Below are 19025 nucleotides of genomic sequence, written 5' to 3'. Positions count from 1 at the left end.
TGGTTAGATGAATCAAACTCTTCATGGAACTTAACCCCTTTCTGACCTCGGATGCAATAGTACATCCAAGGTCAGATCCCATGCTTTGATGAGGGCTCTGGCAGTGAGCCTGCATCAAAGCCGGGACATATCAGCTGTTTTGAACCTCTATGGTTCTTGATGCCGGATTGCTGTTTGCCAAGGAAGAATGGGCAAGAATTTCAGTCTCTCGATGTAGAAAACTGATAGAGATATACCCCAAATGACTTGCAGCTGTAATCGCAGCAAAAGGTGGTGCAACAAACTATTAAGTTAAAGGGGCCCAATAATATTGCACGCCCCACTTGTCAGTTTTTGTATTTCCACAAAAATTTAAAATAACCAATAAATTTCATTCAACTTCACAATGGTGTCCCACTTGTTGTTGATTCTTCACCAAAAATTTACATTTGGTATCTTTAGGTTTGAACCATGATATGTGGGAAAAGGTTGAAAAGTTCCAGGGGGCCGAATACTTTTGCAAGGCACTGTACGCTCCCATCCAGACATCTATTTCAGGGAAGGTCCTGCAGGTTTCAGCCTATGAAAGACAATGCTAAACCACATAATGCATCCATCACAAGATCATGGCTACACAGAAGAGTACAAGCGGTGAAATAGCCGCCTGCAGTCCAGACCTTTCTTCAAAAAAAAAAAAAAAAAAAAAAAAAAAAAAAAACACACCACACAATTGCCATATTATGAAACAAAAAACACAAAACCAAACACTGGCAAATATGACCCCAGACTGTTCAGCAGCTAGAGTCCAGACAAGGATGGGACAACATTACTCTCCCAAAACTCCAGCAGTTGTTCTAGACCCTTCCAGACTGTTATAACAAGAAGAGATGCTAGACATGGTAGACATGGCCCGGTCCAAACTTTTGAGATGTGTTGCTGCATAAATTTCTAAATAAGCTATTTTTTTCCCCCCAAATAAAATGGAAAAATGTCTAACTTTTGTCTTTTGATCTGTGTTCTGTTGTGAATAAATATGGCTGTGAAGAAGCCAGATTGTATCTTAATTTCCCAAACAACCATGTTTTTGTAAACCCACAAGAATTGTCTTTTTATCTTTATATTGGCTTGTGGATTTAAGTGTTTATGTCTGGTGGGTCAATAAGACAGACTTTCATACCATTTAACATACTGTGTAAGGCCCCCGTCACACAGACGCACCAGCGATCCCGACAATGATATGACCTTGTCAGGATCGCTGGTGTGTCGCTACATGATCACTGGTGAGCTGCCAAACAGGCAGATCTCAGCAGCGATCAGGACCAGCGACGACGCGGGTAACAAGCGCGCACGTCGCTTAGTTACCCGCATGCTGGTGCAGGGAGCTGGTATCCAAGGTAAACAGTGGGTTTCTAAGCGCCGTGCTTAGAAACCCACTGTTTACCTTGGATACCAGCTGCCAGCATGCTGGTATCTAAGGTACACAGCGGGTAACTAAGCGACGCGTGCGCTTGTTACCCACGGTTTACCTTGGATACCAGCTCGCTGGTCTCCCGCCTGCCACACGCAGCGATGCGTGCTGGCCAGCGGGAGACCAACGATCAAAAAAATGTCCAGGGCTTTCGAGCACAATCAGCGATACCCGGCTGGGGGGCCGGTCGCTGATACGTGTCACATACAGCGATATCGCTGGTGAGATCGCTGTTGCGCCACAAAACTTGTAAGTCTGTAATGGTGACTTGTACATGGTGTGTGCTTATCTGTGTTTATTGTGACCTGATACACAATTAGCATATTTTATTCTTTAACCAGTTTGTTGACTTCGAAGGTACTGTATATAGGTAAAGGATGTGAGGGTGTACTGAAGGACACTGGGTAATTCTAAAAATAGCTCACTTGCCTGGGGTATAAAAAGACCCGAGACGGAGAGACAGAGAGAGAGAGAACTGCAGCCAATTCACCATGGCACCATCACGAGGGACACGGATCTATGATTCTAAGGAAATCTAGGAGTGATCGGCTCCGGTTGGAAGGACACAGATCTGATCCAGTGACCATCTCTGAACCATGGATAGGTTTGGAAAAAGCCAGGTTTTGGGTCCCGCTGGTCGCCTGGTTCCATGGAGATGGTCGGATAAGCCAGGTGATGACTCTCGTGTCAACTGGCTTTGAACCTTGCATGGACAGTATAGAGTGTCACCTCCCTACGCTTGTTATCTCTTCTCTGTGTGTATATCACAGGTGGAATATCGACCCTGGGAGCTCTGACGTAACATCTACTGTTATCCAGGCGAGTCAGCGGAAGGGCTAGGACCTGTAATGTGCATCATGTTGGGGACAATTGCTGGAATTGTTCTGTTTTCTATTGGGTGTTGTGGTTCAATAAAGTATTGCCACACTGTTTTACCCTAACCATGTGTTGTCTGTATAGTGTTCTGCCCACAGGGAGATAGATTGGGCGTTCAGTGGTATGAGCCCTGGTCCATGCAGTCTTGCTAAAAAGACAGCCGTGCCAGCGGACGAGAGCACCCACTGACCCCATTTCTCCACAATGGCTATAAGATTCCCTAGTCACTGCAAAGTTTATTATATTTTACACAGCCTCCCCACTTTATTGGAATTGGGGCTGCACTATAAGGCTATGTGCACACGTTCAGAGTTGCCGCCGAAATTTCCACGGCAATTCCGAAACTCCCGCCGTGGGTAAAATGCATTCGAATTCGCATGCGTTTTTCCCGCAAAAAAACAAGTGTTTTTTCACTTGCGGAATGCTTGCGCATTCCAAGCATCACTTGGAAATGTGATCGTGATCGACAGGTTGGTCACGCTAGTGTGACCAGCTTTTTACTATTCATGCTACCCATGCAGCATTAATAGTAAGAGATAGGATGGGGGGGGGAAAAAAAAAAAAAAAAAAAAAAAAAAAAAAAATTTATATACATTTTTATTCTCACCTTCCGACGGCCCCCCGGCATCTTCCGGTCCCAGTAATGCTTTGCGCGAAGGACCCGAGATGACGTCACGCTCGCGAGAGTGCGACGTCATCAGCGGTCATTTGCGCAAAGCGTTACTGGGATCGGAAGATGCCGGGAGCGTGGCGAGAAGGACTTCGGGGGCCGCTGAATGGTGATTAGATCTCTTTTTTTTTTTTTTTTTACAGGATTATGGTACCCAGGGCCTGGAGGACAGTCCCCTCTCATCCAGGCCCTGGGTACAATCTGCACATTGAGCACTCACTTTATGCATGGTGGGCATAGCCACATGCGTAAAGTGAGCGTTTTATTGCTATCCTATAGGTGCGGAATCGCCGCGATTCCACAAAAAGAATGGGCATGGTGCGGATTTTTACACTATGCGATTCTGCAGTGGAAAAATCTGCAGCATTAGCACAGCATTGCAGAATCCCATAGGATTGCATGAAATGCTTTTTTTGCAGTGATAAAAACACAACACAGCCTCAATAAGAAAAATCACACATTAACATTATTAGGAAGCTCCCATAAGTATAACTGCAAAGTCATAGAAAAAAAAAAAAAAAAAAAAATATATATACATACACATATATATATATATATATATATATATATATATATATATATATATATACACACACACACAATAACCCATGAGCACAAGAGCCAGTAGGGCTACCACTATTATTCCTGTCTCAAGTACCAAAAATGGACCATTTAAGACAAACTCCAGCTGTTTCTGATTTTCAGGAAAACTTAAGACTCACCATAGTGTACTTCTGACTTCTAGACAGTCGTCCACTCTCCAGCTGGTACATGTAAAGGAACACTTCAGCCTTGGGTGTGGATTCATCGATGAAGCGAATAACCTTTAGAGAATGGTGAACATCATCAAACTGTTCCTTTCTGTATACCCTCACTGCAGCCTGAGTTTCCTGGTGGGGAGGAATGATTCCTTTAAAAAAAAAAAAAATTTAAATGATTGCACCATGTAAATGAAAATCATTTTTTCCCCCTCCTTTTTACCCTATGGGTTAATTATTAATATATTTTCAAAGTTGGGAATCTTACAGAGAAGTACAAATAAGAATATTTTTACAGCTAGATTTTTTATTTTTTTTTAGCCACCGTTTACCTCTTGGACACTTGAACTTTTTGTATTATAATACATACATATAACCCATTCTACTGAGCACTTCTGCGCATACAAGCAGTCCCTTGCCAGCTTTACGTCCACGCTCTCTGGCGCAAACCAAACTTACTTCGCATCTCTCATATTCTCAGTCTCACAACCCTAAACAGCTCTTCAACACTTTCAATTCTCTACTCCGTCCCCACAGCACCTCCTTCCCCTCCTCTCTTTTCTGCTGAAGACTTTGCCTCCTTCTTTAAGCAGAAGATCGACACGATCAGACTAAACTTTGGTCCGCAGCCCCCAATGCCCCTCTTAGCCGCTCAGCCCTGTTCTGCAAAAGCCAGCTTCTCCACCATGACAGAAGATCAGCTCTCCACCCTTCTGTCAAGATCACACCTCACCACTTGTGCCCTCGACCCACTCCCGTCTCACCTCATCCCTAACTTGGCCAGTCTTCATCCCATCTCTAACACACCTCCTTCAACCTTTCACTTACAAATGGTGTCTTTCCCTCATCCTTTAAACATGCCTAAATCACACCCATCCTCAAAAGCCCTCCCTTGACCCATCCTCTGTGTCTAACTATCGCCCGATATCTCTTCTCCCTTACGCCTCAAAACTACTGGAACAGCATGTATATCTTGAACTGTCCTCCCACCTCTCCTCCTGTTCCCTCTTGACCAGTTACAATCTGGCATCACTCAACTGAAACTGCCCTAACTAAAGTCACTAACGACTTATTCACCGCCAAGAGCAAGCGACACTACTTTGTCCTTCTCCTGGACCTGTCCTCTGCCTTCGACACTGTAGACCATTCCATCCTGCTACAGACTCATCTCTTGACATCACAGACTTGGCCCTATCCTGGATATCATCATACCTAACATTTAGTGTCTCCCTCTCACACACCACCACCTCGCCCCGTCTCTCGGTGTTCCTCAAGGCTCTGTCCTAGGACCCCTACTCTTCTCCTCCATCTACACCTTCGGCTTTGGACAGTTCATAGAATCCCACGGTTTGCAGCATCACCTCTACACCGATGACACGCAGATCTACCTATCTGGACCCAACCTCGCCTCCTTACTGACTAAAATCCCACAATGTCTGTCTGCTATCTCAGCCTTCTTCTCTGCTCGCTTTCTCAAACATAACATAGTAACATAGTTTTGAAGGCTGAAGGAAGACCTTATGTCCATCTAGTTCAGCCTATTTTTAGTGCAGCTGTTCTGCATTGTTGATCCTGGGGAAGGCAAAAAAAAAAACCCAGAGTAGAAGCCAAATTTCTCCATAGGGAAAAAAATTCCTTCCCCTAAGTTGGGTCAACCATCTACCTATAATATTCTGTTATTCGTAACCTTCATAACTGTTACTCACAAGAAAAGCATCCATTCCTTTCTTAAATTCATTCAGTGATTTGGCCATCACCACTTCCTCAGAAAGAGAATTCCAGAGCCTCACTGCTCTTACCGTGAAGAACCCTCTTCTATGCTGGTGCAGAAATTGTCTTTCCTCCAAATGAAGAGAATGCCCCCTTGTTCTTGTCACAGTCCTTCGTACAAACAGTTCATTGGAGAGATCTCTGTATTGCCCTCTGATATACTTGTGTGTATATATATTAGGTCTCCCCTAAGTCTCTTTTCTAGAGTAAATAGACCTAATTTTGATAACCTTTCTGGGTTTTGTAATGAACCAACTCCATTTATCATTTTAGTAGCCCGCCTTTGAACCCTTTCAAGTTCAGTAATGTCTTTCTTGAGCACCGGTGTCCAAAATTGCACACAATACTCCAAGTGTGGTCTGACGAGTGATTTATACAGAGGGAGAATTATGTTTTCATCTCGTGTCCCCAGACCTCTTCTAATGCATCCCATGACCCTATTTGCTTTGGTGGCAGCTGCCTGACACTGGGCACTCCAATTTAGCTTCTTATTGACTAAGATGCCCAAGTCTTTTTCCATGTCTGATTTCCCCAGCAGTTTCCCATTTAGTAAGTAATTGTAGCATCTGTTTCTTCTTCCCATGTGCATAACCTTACACTTATCTGTGTTAAACCTCATTTGCCATTTTTCAGCCCAATTCTCCAATTTACTCAAATCTGTCTGTAGTTGCAAACTGTCCTCCTTTGTGTTAACAACCAAACATAGTTTTGTATCATCTGCAGATAGATATTTTACTGTGTAAGCCATCCACTAGATCATTAATATATTAAATAGTAGGGGCCCCAATACAGAACCCTGTGGTACCCCATTAGTAACCCTGGCCCAATGAGTATGCACCATTAATAACCACTCTTTGTTTTCTATCACTAAGCCAGCTACCTATCCATCTACACACATTTTCCCCTAGCCCAAGCTTTGTCATCTTACTTACCAATCTTTTATGTGGTACAGTGTCAAATGCTTTAGAGAAGTCGAGATAAATGACATCCAATGATTCTCCTTGGTCCATTTGAGAGCTTACATCCTCCTAGAAGCTGATCAGGTTAGTTTGACAGGAGCGATCCTTCATAAATCCATGTTGATATGGAGTTAAACATTTATCAACATTGAGATATTCCATAATGGTATCCCTTAGAAACCCTTCAAAAATGTTACCCACAACAGATGTTAAGCTTACCGGCCTATAGTTTCCAGGTTCCCTTTTACACCCCTTTTTGAATATTGGTACCACATTTGCTTACCACCAATCAAAAGGAACAGACCCTGTTTCTATAGAGTCTTTAAATATAAGGAATAGAGGCCTGTCTATCACATTACTTATCTCCCTTAATACCCGAGGGTGAATGCCATCAGGGCCTGGTGATTTGTCAATTTTAAGGCAGTTCTGCACTGAACATGGACAAAACAGAATTCATCTTTACCCCATCTCACTCCACCCCTCCAGACCTATCCATCAATGTCAATGGCTGCCCTCTATCCCCAGTCCCGCACGCTCGGTGCCTCGGGGTGATCCTCGACTCTGCGCTCTCTTTCAAACCACATATCCAAGCCCTCGCCTCCTCAAACTCAAAAATATTTCCCGGATCCGCTCATTCCTCAACCACAAAAACACTATTGCATGCGCTTATCTCCCGCCTCGACTACTGCAACCTCCTACTCTCTGGCCTCCCCTCTAGCACCACTCCAGTCCATCCTACACTCTGCTGCCCGCTATTCCCCAGCCTCCCCCTATGCCAGGCCCTTCACTGGCTTCCTATTGCCCAGAGGCTCCAATTAAAAATCCTAATCGTGACATACAAAGCCATCCACAACCTGTCTCCTCCATACATCTGTGACATGGTCTCCAGGTACCTACTCGCACGCAACCTTCGATCATCTCAAGATCTCCTTCTCTACTCTCCCCTTATCTCTACCTCCCACCACCGCATACAAGACTTCTCCCGTGCTTCCCCCATACTCTGGAACTCTCTGCCGCAACACATCAGACTCTCACCATCAACGGAAACCTTAAAGAAGAACCTGAAGACCCATATGTTCTGACAAGCCTACAGTCTGCAATGATCCTTGGTCTACTGAACCACCGCACGACCTGCTCTACCCTCACCCATCCCTGTAGACTGAGCCCTTGCGGGCAGGGTCCCCTCTCCTTATGTACTTGTGTGTCCCTTGTCTTACACGATTATACTTGTCTATATTTCCCCTTTTCACATGTAAAGCGCCATGGAATAAATGTCGCTATATAAATGCATAATAATATATGGTAACTTTAACAAACCACTACCCGTTTCATGAACATACAAGCAGAGCAAAAATGGGAGCCTTCAGATGACCACTGGCAACTTTGATAGGGTAGGGGGTGATGGGCAAGGAAATAGACCCCCATCTGAAACTAACCATTTAAATAAAGCTGTCAGTAATTGGCAGTGGCATCTGTGGGGGTTAAACAGCAGACACTTAAACAAGCCCCGACTGCAGCTCCAAAGTGGCAGGGTGTGCTGTATACAGGGCTGTGGAGTCAGAGTCGTGGAGTCAGAATAAAATGGACCGACTATGTCTCCTAAAATATATAATAAATTGGGTTCAGTAGTACAACTCAGAATGTGCTGAATATTTTTTCATAGGAATTTGGGAAAGTTATAAAATGGCTGTTCTATTCCTGATCTAAGGCTACATTCACACACAGCATATTTGAGGATTCGCTTTTCAGCTGCAAAAGCAGATCAGGTTTTTAAAAAAACCGCACCACCTGAAAGGTTTTTGAGCTCATAGATAATGTTTTCAATTGCAAAAGCAGATTAGAGAAACGCCGCACAAACCGACATGCTTATTGTGAGGATCCATTTTTGAGCCCAAAAACGGATCCTCACAAAAAGATGTCTGAATGTCATATCTTGCAACCCACTGACTTTGCTGGGATGCCCAGAGTCACTGAATTTTACTGCAAAAACACTGTGTGAGTCATGGCCGTAGCCAGAGAGGGGCAGCTGCCCCCCCTAGAAGCAGGGGCACACACCTATCAAAACTCACTTGTATGCTGCAGTGCTCCCGTCCTGCACCGGCTCCAGACTGCAGGGGGCAATCTCCCCTCCTCTGTCCTGTCTTCTGCCGTCTTCACCAGAGAGAGGAGGGGGAGGGGTGCCTGCCCTGCACAGGATCCGATTCCTGGGCCCCGAGCTGGAGAAAGTGAAAGTACTTACTGCTCGTCTCTGTCACAGGAAGGTAACTAATGCTAATATTGTAGGAGATTATTATGTGCTCTCTGTAAAAGGAAGATCTTAAAAAAACTCTCAAAAGATGCTTCATGTTTCTTAAAATTGATGCCTGCATACGTCACAGAGTGAACTATTTTGCCATCAATGTTCGATATGTTTGTGACAAAGAAATTGTTACCAAGACACTGGCAGTAAAGGATACTAAAGCTCATCACAGCAGCCAGTTTCTCCAGGCCTTAGTGGAAAAAGTTCTGCAAGATTACGAACTCAAAAAGAACAGGTTCTTGCTATTGTAACGGACAATGCTTCAAACAAAAGTACAATTACACTGATGAATGAGAGTAATGAACAACAGCTAGAGGAACATTTAGGATTCAGTATGTTTGAGATGGAAGGCCACAGTGCTGTTCATGTAACTGAGGAACAAACAGATATTACTACAGAAGAACAGCAAAATTATACTTTAGAAATAGATCTTTTTGAAGCTGCTTCAAAACACTTTCATATTCATCACATGCGCTGTGTTGTGCACACGCTGCAGCTAGCAATAAGAGATAGTCTGCAAGAGGGACATGCTGGAAATCTGATTGGAAAAGTGAGGAAATTGGTTATTGCCGCCAGAACCCCTAAAATTGATTCCATCTTGAACAGACGTGCTGGGAAAGGGGCAATTGTCGATCAAGCCACTCGGTGGGGCAGCACTTATTTAATGTTTGAGTGATTGCTTGAACTAAAACCGTTTCTTATAGATATGGAGAACCCTCAGGTAACCCTAAATGAAGGTCAGTGGACACAGGTGGCTGAATTGAAGCAATTGCTTAATCACCCATTTACCGTGACTAAAAAATTACAAGCTGAAGATTTAACTCCTAGCATTTTCATAAGGGAGTGGAAGAACTTGCTATTTTGCCTGTCCCAAAGAGGAGGTTTAATCGCAGATGGCATTTCTGCTTCAATGAAATGGAGAGAGACACAGCTATTGGAAAATAAAATTTTTCTGGCAGCTGTTTATGTGGACCCAAGTCATCGTATACTGCTTGATGATCAACAGCTTACTAAAGGAAAAGAAGCTCTGACAGAAGTAGCAGTTAGGATGAGTGGCCTACAGGAGGACTGCCAGGCGCAAGAGGACTCGGGTCCTGACAGTGCTACTGCTGCCATATCTTCATCCTCATCAGATGAGGAGTTTGACTTTGACAAGTAAAGTATTTGGATGACATGGAGCAGGCAAAGCGTTTACTCTGTCTCCTATAGAAAGCAGATTGACCATATTTCAGCACAATGTTTCACTTGCTCTCAAAGAAATAGAAAAATTCAACCGTTCATCAAAACTGACTGTGCATGAGGCAATTCCTTTATACCCGGAAATTGTAAGATGTTGCCCATGTGGTTACAGCTTTGCCTCCAACTCAAGTTAGTGTGGAGAGGTTATTCTCCGGCCTTAAAATTATTAGGTCAGATTTGAGGTCATCTATGAAGGAGGATCTAATGGAGGCAATTCTATTTCTTAGAACAAATTCATAGACTGCACAAATGTTATTTAGTATGTTTTTGTTCAAAACTTTTTTGCCACTTACATAGTTTACTACATAGTGGAAAAAAAAAAAAAATGTGTATAATATATATATATATATATATATATATATACATACATATATACACACACACACTCGATATTACATAGTGTATTACATATTTACAATTTATTACAGTTTGTGTTCTAAAGTTGTATTCCAATAAATATATATTATGTTCTAGATATCTTGATTATTGTATCACAAAATTGATTAAATGTCTGATGTTCACATTGTGCTACAATAAATTTTTCACTTAAATATAAGCAATAGTCATATGTTGAAGTTTGGGCACCCCTATTAATGTTAACCTTTTTTCTTTATAACAATTTTGGTTTTTGCAACAGCTATTTCAGTTTCATATATCTAATAACTGATGGACTCAGTTGTATTTCTGGATTCAAATGAGGTTTATTGTACTAACAGAAAATGTGCAATCTGCATTTAAACAAAATTTGACCAGTGCAAAAGTATGGGCACCCTTATATTCTTGATTTGAACACTCCTAACTACTTTTTACTGACTTCCTGAAGCACTAAATTGGTTTTGTAACCTCATTGAGCTTTGAACTTCATAGCCAGGTGTATCAAATCATGAGAAAAGGTATTTAAGGTAGCCACTTGCAAGTAGTGGAGTCGGAGTCGGTGTAAGGGAAATTGAGGAGTCGCAGGTTTGGCTTACCGACTCCACAGCCCTGGCTGTATAACCAACAGACTTCTTTTCTATGAAGCAAGCTCAGCTCCAGAGATTGCTCCATACATGAACATCTGATATACACGTACTGTATATGCTAGGAATGGTTTAAACAATGAGATATGCTAAAGATGTGGCATTTGCCAATTAGGTGTGTAAAGATGTCCTGATGTAGAAAAGCGTAACCCTACATCTAAGTAGGAATAAATGGCTTTGCAGTATTAAAGGAGTTGGCAGGGCAAAATGAGTAGTTTATGGACACCTGGATCCATCACAGGCCACTGTGTGGTCTATGCTGACACAGGAAGAGGAGAAAGGCAGATGCTGAAACGCGCATCAGGTGGGGGGGGGAGGCTTAATCACCACACTCGCTCCTCTTTACCATACAGGTACAGTCTATTAAGGGTCCCATTTAATGCATATTACTGGATATAGCCTGCGGGCAATCTCTATGACATATAACATGTATATTTTCTTCACAGCGTTCCTTCTGTGACTTTGGACTCCCCCAGCACGCATGCTGCTTACAAAATAGACTCTGCACCCAAGATTACCTGCATGCATTGGTATAGCCTAATGGCATCAATAGTATGTAATGACCATTATACCAATTTAAGCTATAACACTACTTGCACTTTAAGGCTGGGATCAAACTACTGTGTGTGATGCGAGAAACTCGCACGAGTATCTTGCATCAACACCCGGCGCTGCCGCCGGCACTCAGGACTGGAGCTGCGGCTGGATAGAAATACATGCAGCAGCAGCTCCGGACCTGAGTGCTGGCGGTAGTGCCGGGTGTTGATGCGAGAGACTTGTGCGAGTTTCTTGCATCACACATGGTAGTGTGATCCCGGCCTAATAAATCACCTTTCTTACCTGGATTTATACTGGTCTCCATACCAATAGTTGTCATCTATGGTTATTACTTAGCACACTCAAGTATATGCACGTAATTTTTTGTGAGTGTTGTCTTGAAACTGTCTGTTGTACTACCAGTACTTTTTCTCCCCACCAAATACCTTTTATTGTATTTGGCTAAATAAAAACCAAAAAAAAAAAAAAAAAACTAACTACACAATTGGACTTGCATCTTTGGTTCTCTCTTCTTTTGCATGTATGTTCACCGATGAGTCCATAATAAATCCATAAATACACGTGGTGTTAGTAAAGGATATTTTCTTCCATTTTATACACTTGTCATAATTTTATACTACCTACACGTGTATGTTTAATCTCACATTTCCCTGCCCTCCTTTTTTTTTTTTCTTAATTCCTGTTAACAAATGTAAAATGAGCATAGCCTTAAGGGGGTGGTCCAACATACAAGGCAATTTTCACCCTAAATTTCTATTTAATGCCATAGACTATTTTTTAAAATACTCAATAAAAAATCCCTATCTTTCCTTAACTACACTATAATGTATTTTACTACTTCCTTTTTTGATGACGCTTTGTTCTTGAGTCCCCAGTGCATGCTGGGATACGCAAAGTCATCAGGGTGCAGAGGCTGTGGTCACAGCCGTGGACCCTGCCCTCTCCTTGGAAGAGTCATTTTTAGGCTGTGTGCCCACGATGCGATTTTTAGCGGGAAAACGTTTAAAAATCGTGTACAGAACGCACCCCAAGCATTCCTATGGCATTCCGCACATGCTGTGCTAATGCTGCGCTTTTTTCCGTGGCGGAATCGCATCGCGGAAAAAAAAAAGAAAAAAAGTCGCAGCATGATCATTCTTTTGTGCAGAATCGCAAAGAATTGCCGCGATTCCACACCCATAGGAATGCATGAGAATCGCTTACTGCCCGCATGTGGCTATGCCCACCATGCGCGAAGTTAAGCGTCTCATGTGCGGTTGGTACCCACGGTGTGGAGGAGAGGAGACTGTCCTCCAGGCCATGGGTACCAAACCCCTGTAAAAAAAAAAAAAAAAAAATAAAAAAATCGGGGTATATTTACCTTCCGACGTCCCGCGCTTTCTTCCCGGGCCTCAGCGCTCCCAGTAATGCCGTAGTCTCGCGTGACTCTAGCAGTCTCGTGAGATCGCTATAGCAACGCAAGACCAACGTCATCACAGGTCTCGCAAGGCATCGCTGGGAATGCTGAGGCCCGGGACATCGGAAGGTAAATATACCCCGATTTTTTATTTTTTTACATTCTTTTTACTATTGATGCCGCATAGGCAGCCTCAATAGTAAAAACCTGGTCACACTTGTCAAACACTATGTTTGACGAGTGTGACCAACCTGTCAATCACTTTCCAAGCGATGCTTCACATCGCTTGGAAAGTGCTTGAATATCACACGCGAAAATCGTGGCAAAATCGCGATCATAATCACAGTAAAATCGCACGGCAAAAAACCGCACGATTTCTGGGAAGGAGTACGGTTTTCAGTGTCCGGATTTAAACGCTACGTGGGCACATAGCCTTAGTGGTTTAGGCAAGATGGGCAACCTGACAATAGAGAGAGAGTGCACAGGGTTAATTGAGGGGAGCCACAACAGATATTAAGATAGATCTATAAAGAAAGTAGAAAAAAGGCAGGTGCCAGTAACTCATCTTACTGCATTTAGAGGGTCATTCCCATCTCAGCCTTTCATGGTGGAGACAGAGGTAACGCCAAGCACTGAAGGTGACGCTACAGAATCCACCGAGGACCACTAAGCTATACTGGTTCCATACAGACATATGGAGTCATGGAAACAGTGTAGCTTGCAGGGCTAACTCCCATTCATTTCTATGGGAGCCACAGAACCAGCATGGCTCAGCGGTCCTCAGGCCATTCTGCAGCTTCACCTCCAGTTACTCCTGTCTCACACATGAAGATTGCGTCTCAGGCTGAGATGGGAATAATCTTTTAGCCCCAGAAACACTCAGAATGCCACCATCAATGTGGATAACAAGATGTTCTTATTCATTTGGAGACTGGTTACCAAGAAGCACTTTCCATACAAGTATTCGGTACATGGATGGGAGGGGGAACCTCTGACAGAAGGTGCAAAGTTTCTCTAGATCTGTGGAGAGAGGAAGAGGTTAAAAAAAACCAAGTGTCACCCCACTGCTGAAATTTATACCATATTTTACCTCACACTTCTGGGTATTTACTACAGCATACATGTAACAGGCGATGGAAGCATTCCTGCCGACCTCCACGTGAGGATAGTAAGGATCTGATACCACAGAAACTGCTTTGGTCTTAATCTGCCCTTATTCTGTAACCCCCGCTCCTTACCCCAGCGGTCATCCTTCAGCAAGATCTCCAAGGATTTCTTCTCCTCCACACCACGAAATCCAACTTTTTCATAGTACACAGAGCGGAAATTTCTCTGAGTATCTTCGGCCATGTTTCACGCTAGGAAGGGAAATAATACATGGGATTACCAGGGAATATGTTACAGCCCACACATGGAGAGGTGGTGCTGGCCCTGGGATGAAGGCTTCCTGCAGCAGCTTGAAGACCTGTAGCTATGTGATGTACTCAGACAGGTATGGTCATTCCCCCCTTATTCCTTGCCTCCTACGTTTGTATGTCTGTTTTCTTGATGTATTATTAATCTACTCTGCACTGTTTGCGGAATTGATGTGTATTCATGTTTAACTATGTAAAATTTCAATAAATATGATTTTGAAAAAAAAAACAAAAAAACGACAGGTATGGTCAGAGAGCTGCCCTTACACCGTGCTGCCTGTCTACATGATCCATGCTGTATGGAGAGTTTATGCCTCTTATGGATAGCTGCTGCCCAATGTTACAATATCTAAATACAATGAATATACAGGAAACACTGTAAAAGTTATGAGGAAGAAATGCCCGGGCCTGGCACCCTTGTTACTGGGGGTGGTGCAGGCCTGGCACACTGCTCTTACTGGAAAGGCCTAGGGCTAGCAACACTGTATAATAGAAGCCTGACCATGGCTGGTGTATCATGGTGGGGGAACCTGTGCCAGGCCGTCACACTGCTAAGGAGAAGCCCCATTACCAGGGGAGCCTGTGCTGGGCTGGCACCCTGCTATGGAGAAGCCTGACTGTGGCTGGGGGGCATGATACCAGAGGAGTCTGTGCTGGGCTAGTACATGGCTATGGAGACGCCTGACTGTGGCTGGGGGGCCATTACCAGAGGAGCCTGTGCTGGGCTTGTACACAGCTATGGAGAAACCTGACTGTGGCTGGGGGGCATGATACCAGAGGAGTCTGTGCTGGGCTAGTACATGGCTATGGAGAAGCCTGACTGTGGCTGGGGGGCCCATTACCAGGGGAGCCTGTGCTGGGCTTGTACACTGCTATGGAGACACCTGACTGTGGCTGGGGGGCCATTACCAGAGGAGCCTGTGCTGGGCTAGTACACTGCTATGGAGACGCCTGACTGTGGCTGGGTGGGCCATTACCAGGGGAGCCTGTGCTGGGCTAGTACACTGCTATGGAGACGCCTGACTGTGGCTGGGGGACCATTACCAGAGGAGCCTGTGCTGGGCTTGTACACAGCTATGGAGAAACCTGACTGTGGCTGGGGTGGGGGGGGCACATTGCCAGGGGAGCCTGTGCTGGGTTGGCACCCTGCTATGGAGAAGCCTGACTGTGGCTGGGGTGGGGGGCACATTACCAGAGGAGCCTGTGCTGGGCTGGCACCCTGCTATGGAGAAGCCTGACTGTGGCTGGGGGGCCCATTACCAGGGGAGCCTGTGCTGGGCTGGCACCCTGCTATGGAGAAGCCTGACTGTGGCTGGGGTGGGGGGCACATTACCAGAGGAGCCTGTGCTGGGCTAGTACACTGCTATGGAGACGCCTGACTGTGGCTGGGGGGCCATTACCAGAGGAGCCTGTGCTGGGCTTGTACACTGCTATGGAGAAGCCTGACTGTGGCTGGGGGGCATGATACCAGAGGAGTCTGTGCTGGGCTAGAACATGGCTATGGAGAAGCCTGACTGTGGCTGGGGGGGCCATTACCAGGGGAGCCTGTGCTGGGCTTGTACACTGCTATGGAGAAGCCTGACTGTGGCTGGGGTGGGGGGGGGGGCATTACCAGGGGAGCCTGTGCTGGGCTAGTACACTGCTATGGAGAAGCCTGACTGTGGCTGGGGGGCATGATACCAGAGGAGTCTGTGCTGGGCTAGAACATGGCTATGGAGAAGCCTGACTGTGGCTGGGGGGGCCATTACCAGGGGAGCCTGTGCTGGGCTAGTACACTGCTATGGAGACACCTGACTGTGGCTGGGGGGCATGATACCAGAGGAGTCTGTGCTGGGCTAGTACATGGCTATGGAGAAGCCTGACTGTGGCTGGGGGGGCCCATTACCAGGGGAGCCTGTGCTGGGCTTGTACACTGCTATGGAGAAGCCTGACTGTGGCTGGGGTGGGCACATTGCCAGGGGAGCCTGTGCTGGGCTGGCACCCTGCTATGGAGAAGCCTGACTGTGGCTGGGCTGGCACCCTGCTATGGAGAAGCCTGACTGTGGCTGGGGGGCCCATTACCAGGGGAGCCTGTGCTGGGCTGGCACCCTGCTATGGAGAAGCCTGGCTGTGGCTGGGGTGGGGGGCACATTACCAGAGGAGCCTGTGCTGGGCTGGCACCCTGCTATGGAGAAGCCTGACTGTGGCTGGGGGGCCCATTACCAGGGGAGCCTGTGCTGGGCTTGTACACTGCTATGGAGACGCCTGACTGTGGCTGGGGGGCCATTACCAGAGGAGCCTGTGCTGGGCTTGTACACTGCTATGGAGAAGCCTGACTGTGGCTAGGGGGCATGATACCAGAGGAGTCTGTGCTGGGCTAGTACATGGCTATGGAGAAGCCTGACTGTGGCTGGGGGGCCCATTACCAGGGGAGCCTGTGCTGGGCTTGTACACTGCTATGGAGACGCCTGACTGTGGCTGGGGGGCCATTACCAGGGGAGCCTGTGCTGGGCTTGTACACTGCTATGGAGAAGCCTGACTGTGGCTGGGGGGCATGATACCAGAGGAGCCTGTGCTGGGCTTGTACACTGCTATGGAGAAGCCTGACTGTGGATGGGGGGCCCATTACCAGGGGAGCCTGTGCTGGGCTTGTACACTGCTATGGAGACGCCTGACTGTGGCTGGGTGGGCCATTACCAGGGGAGCCTGTGCTGGGCTAGTACACTGCTATGGAGACGCCTGACTGTGGCTGGGTGGGCCATTACCAGGGGAGCCTGTGCTGGGCTAGTACACTGCTATGGAGACGCCTGACTGTGGCTGGGGGGCCATTACCAGAGGAGCCTGTGCTGGGCTTGTACACTGCTATGGAGAAGCCTGACTGTGGCTGGGGGGCATGATACCAGAGGAGTCTGTGCTGGGCTAGTACATGGCTATGGAGAAGCCTGACTGTGGCTGGGGGGCCCATTACCAGGGGAGCCTGTGCTGGGCTTGTACACTGCTATGGAGACGCCTGACTGTGGCTGGGGGGCCATTACCAGAGGAGCCTGTGCTGGGCTTGTACACTGCTATGGAGAAGCCTGACTGTGGCTGGGGGGCATGATACCAGAGGAGCCTGTGCTGGGCTTGTACACTGCTATGGAGAAGCCTGACTGTGGATGGGGGGCCCATTACCAGGGTAGCCTGTGCTGGGCTTGTACACTGCTATGGAGACGCCTGACTGTGGCTGGGTGGGCCATTACCAGGGGAGCCTGTGCTGGGCTAGTACACTGCTATGGAGACGCCTGACTGTGGCTGGGTGGGCCATTACCAGGGGAGCCTGTGCTGGGCTAGTACACTGCTATGGAGACGCCTGACTGTGGCTGGGGGGCCCATTACCAGGGGAGCCTGTGCTGGGCTAGTACACTGCTATGGAGACGCCTGACTGTGGCTGGGGGGCCCATTACCAGGGGAGCCTGTGCTGGGCTAGTACACTGCTATGGAGAAGCCTGACTGTGGCTGGGGGGCCCATTACCAGGGGAGCCTGTGCTGGGCTTGTACACTGCTATGGAGACGCCTGACTGTGGCTGGGGGCATGATACCAGAGGAGTCTGTGCTGGGCTAGTACACTGCTATGGAGACGCCTGACTGTGGCTGGGGGGCCCATTACCAGGGGAGCCTGTGCTGGGCTAGTACACTGCTATGGAGAAGCCTGACTGTGGCTGGGGGGCCCATTACCAGGGGAGCCTGTGCTGGGCTTGTACACTGCTATGGAGACGCCTGACTGTGGCTGGGGGGCCCATTACCAGGGGAGCCTGTGCTGGGCTAGTACACTGCTATGGAGAAGCCTGACTGTGGCTGGGGGGCCCATTACCAGGGGAGCCTGTGCTGGGCTAGTACACTGCTATGGAGAAGCCTGACTGTGGCTGGGGGGCCATTACCAGGGGAGCCTGTGCTGGGCTAGTACACTGCTATGGAGACGCCTGACTGTGGCTGGGGGGCCCATTACCAGGGGAGCCTGTGCTGGGCTAGTACACTGCTATGGAGAAGCCTGACTGTGGCTGGGGGGCCATTACCAGGGGAGCCTGTGCTGGGCTAGTACACTGCTATGGAGACGCCTGACTGTGGCTGGGGGGCATGATACCAGAGGAGTCTGTGCTGGGCTAGTACACTGCTATGGAGACGCCTGACTGTGGCTGGGGGGCCCATTACCAGGGGAGCCTGTGCTGGGCTAGTACACTGCTATGGAGACGCCTGACTGTGGCTGGGGGGCCCATTACCAGGGGAGCCTGTGCTGGGCTGGCACCCTGCTATGGAGAAGCCTGACTGTGGCTGGGGGGCCCATTACCAGGGGAGCCTGTGCTGGGCTAGTACACTGCTATGGAGACGCCTGACTGTGGCTGGGGGGCCCATTACCAGGGGAGCCTGTGCTGGGCTAGTACACTGCTATGGAGACGCCTGACTGTGGCTGGGGGGCCCATTACCAGGGGAGCCTGTGCTGGGCTAGTACACTGCTATGGAGACGCCTGACTGTGGCTGGGGGGCCCATTACCAGGGGAGCCTGTGCTGGGCTAGTACACTGCTATGGAGACGCCTGACTGTGGCTGGGGGGCCCATTACCAGGGGAGCCTGTGCTGGGCTGGCACCCTGCTATGGAGAAGCCT

The 19025-nt window shown here is 47.2% G+C and overlaps 1 protein-coding gene across 3 annotated transcripts in view; it reads right to left on the bottom strand.

The window, feature by feature from the left end:
* The window catches only part of TBC1D7 (TBC1 domain family member 7), a 48391-nt gene that overhangs the window by 28898 nt on the left and 468 nt on the right, over window positions 1-19025 (bottom strand). For 2 of the 3 annotated variants that reach the window (XM_073589975.1, XM_073589973.1), the window contains exons 2-5: window positions 14230-14349; window positions 13931-14011; window positions 8550-8696; window positions 3716-3903 (exon numbers count right to left, since the gene is read on the bottom strand). In XM_073589975.1, coding sequence (XP_073446076.1) covers window positions 3716-3903; window positions 8550-8696; window positions 13931-14011; window positions 14230-14341 — 528 coding nt within the window. In that variant the 5' untranslated portion in view covers window positions 14342-14349. The remainder of the gene's footprint in view (window positions 1-3715; window positions 3904-8549; window positions 8697-13930; window positions 14012-14229; window positions 14350-19025) is intronic. The other variant, XM_073589974.1, reaches the window with a different exon arrangement.

The sequence above is a fragment of the Dendrobates tinctorius genome, unplaced genomic scaffold (genome assembly GCF_039654945.1).
Source record: "Dendrobates tinctorius isolate UK_male_01 unplaced genomic scaffold, ASM3965494v1 ptg000115l, whole genome shotgun sequence".
NCBI lineage: Eukaryota > Metazoa > Chordata > Amphibia > Anura > Dendrobatidae > Dendrobates > Dendrobates tinctorius.
Note: the sequence above shows the minus strand (reverse complement) of the source record. Positions and strands in the feature narration are given on the sequence as shown.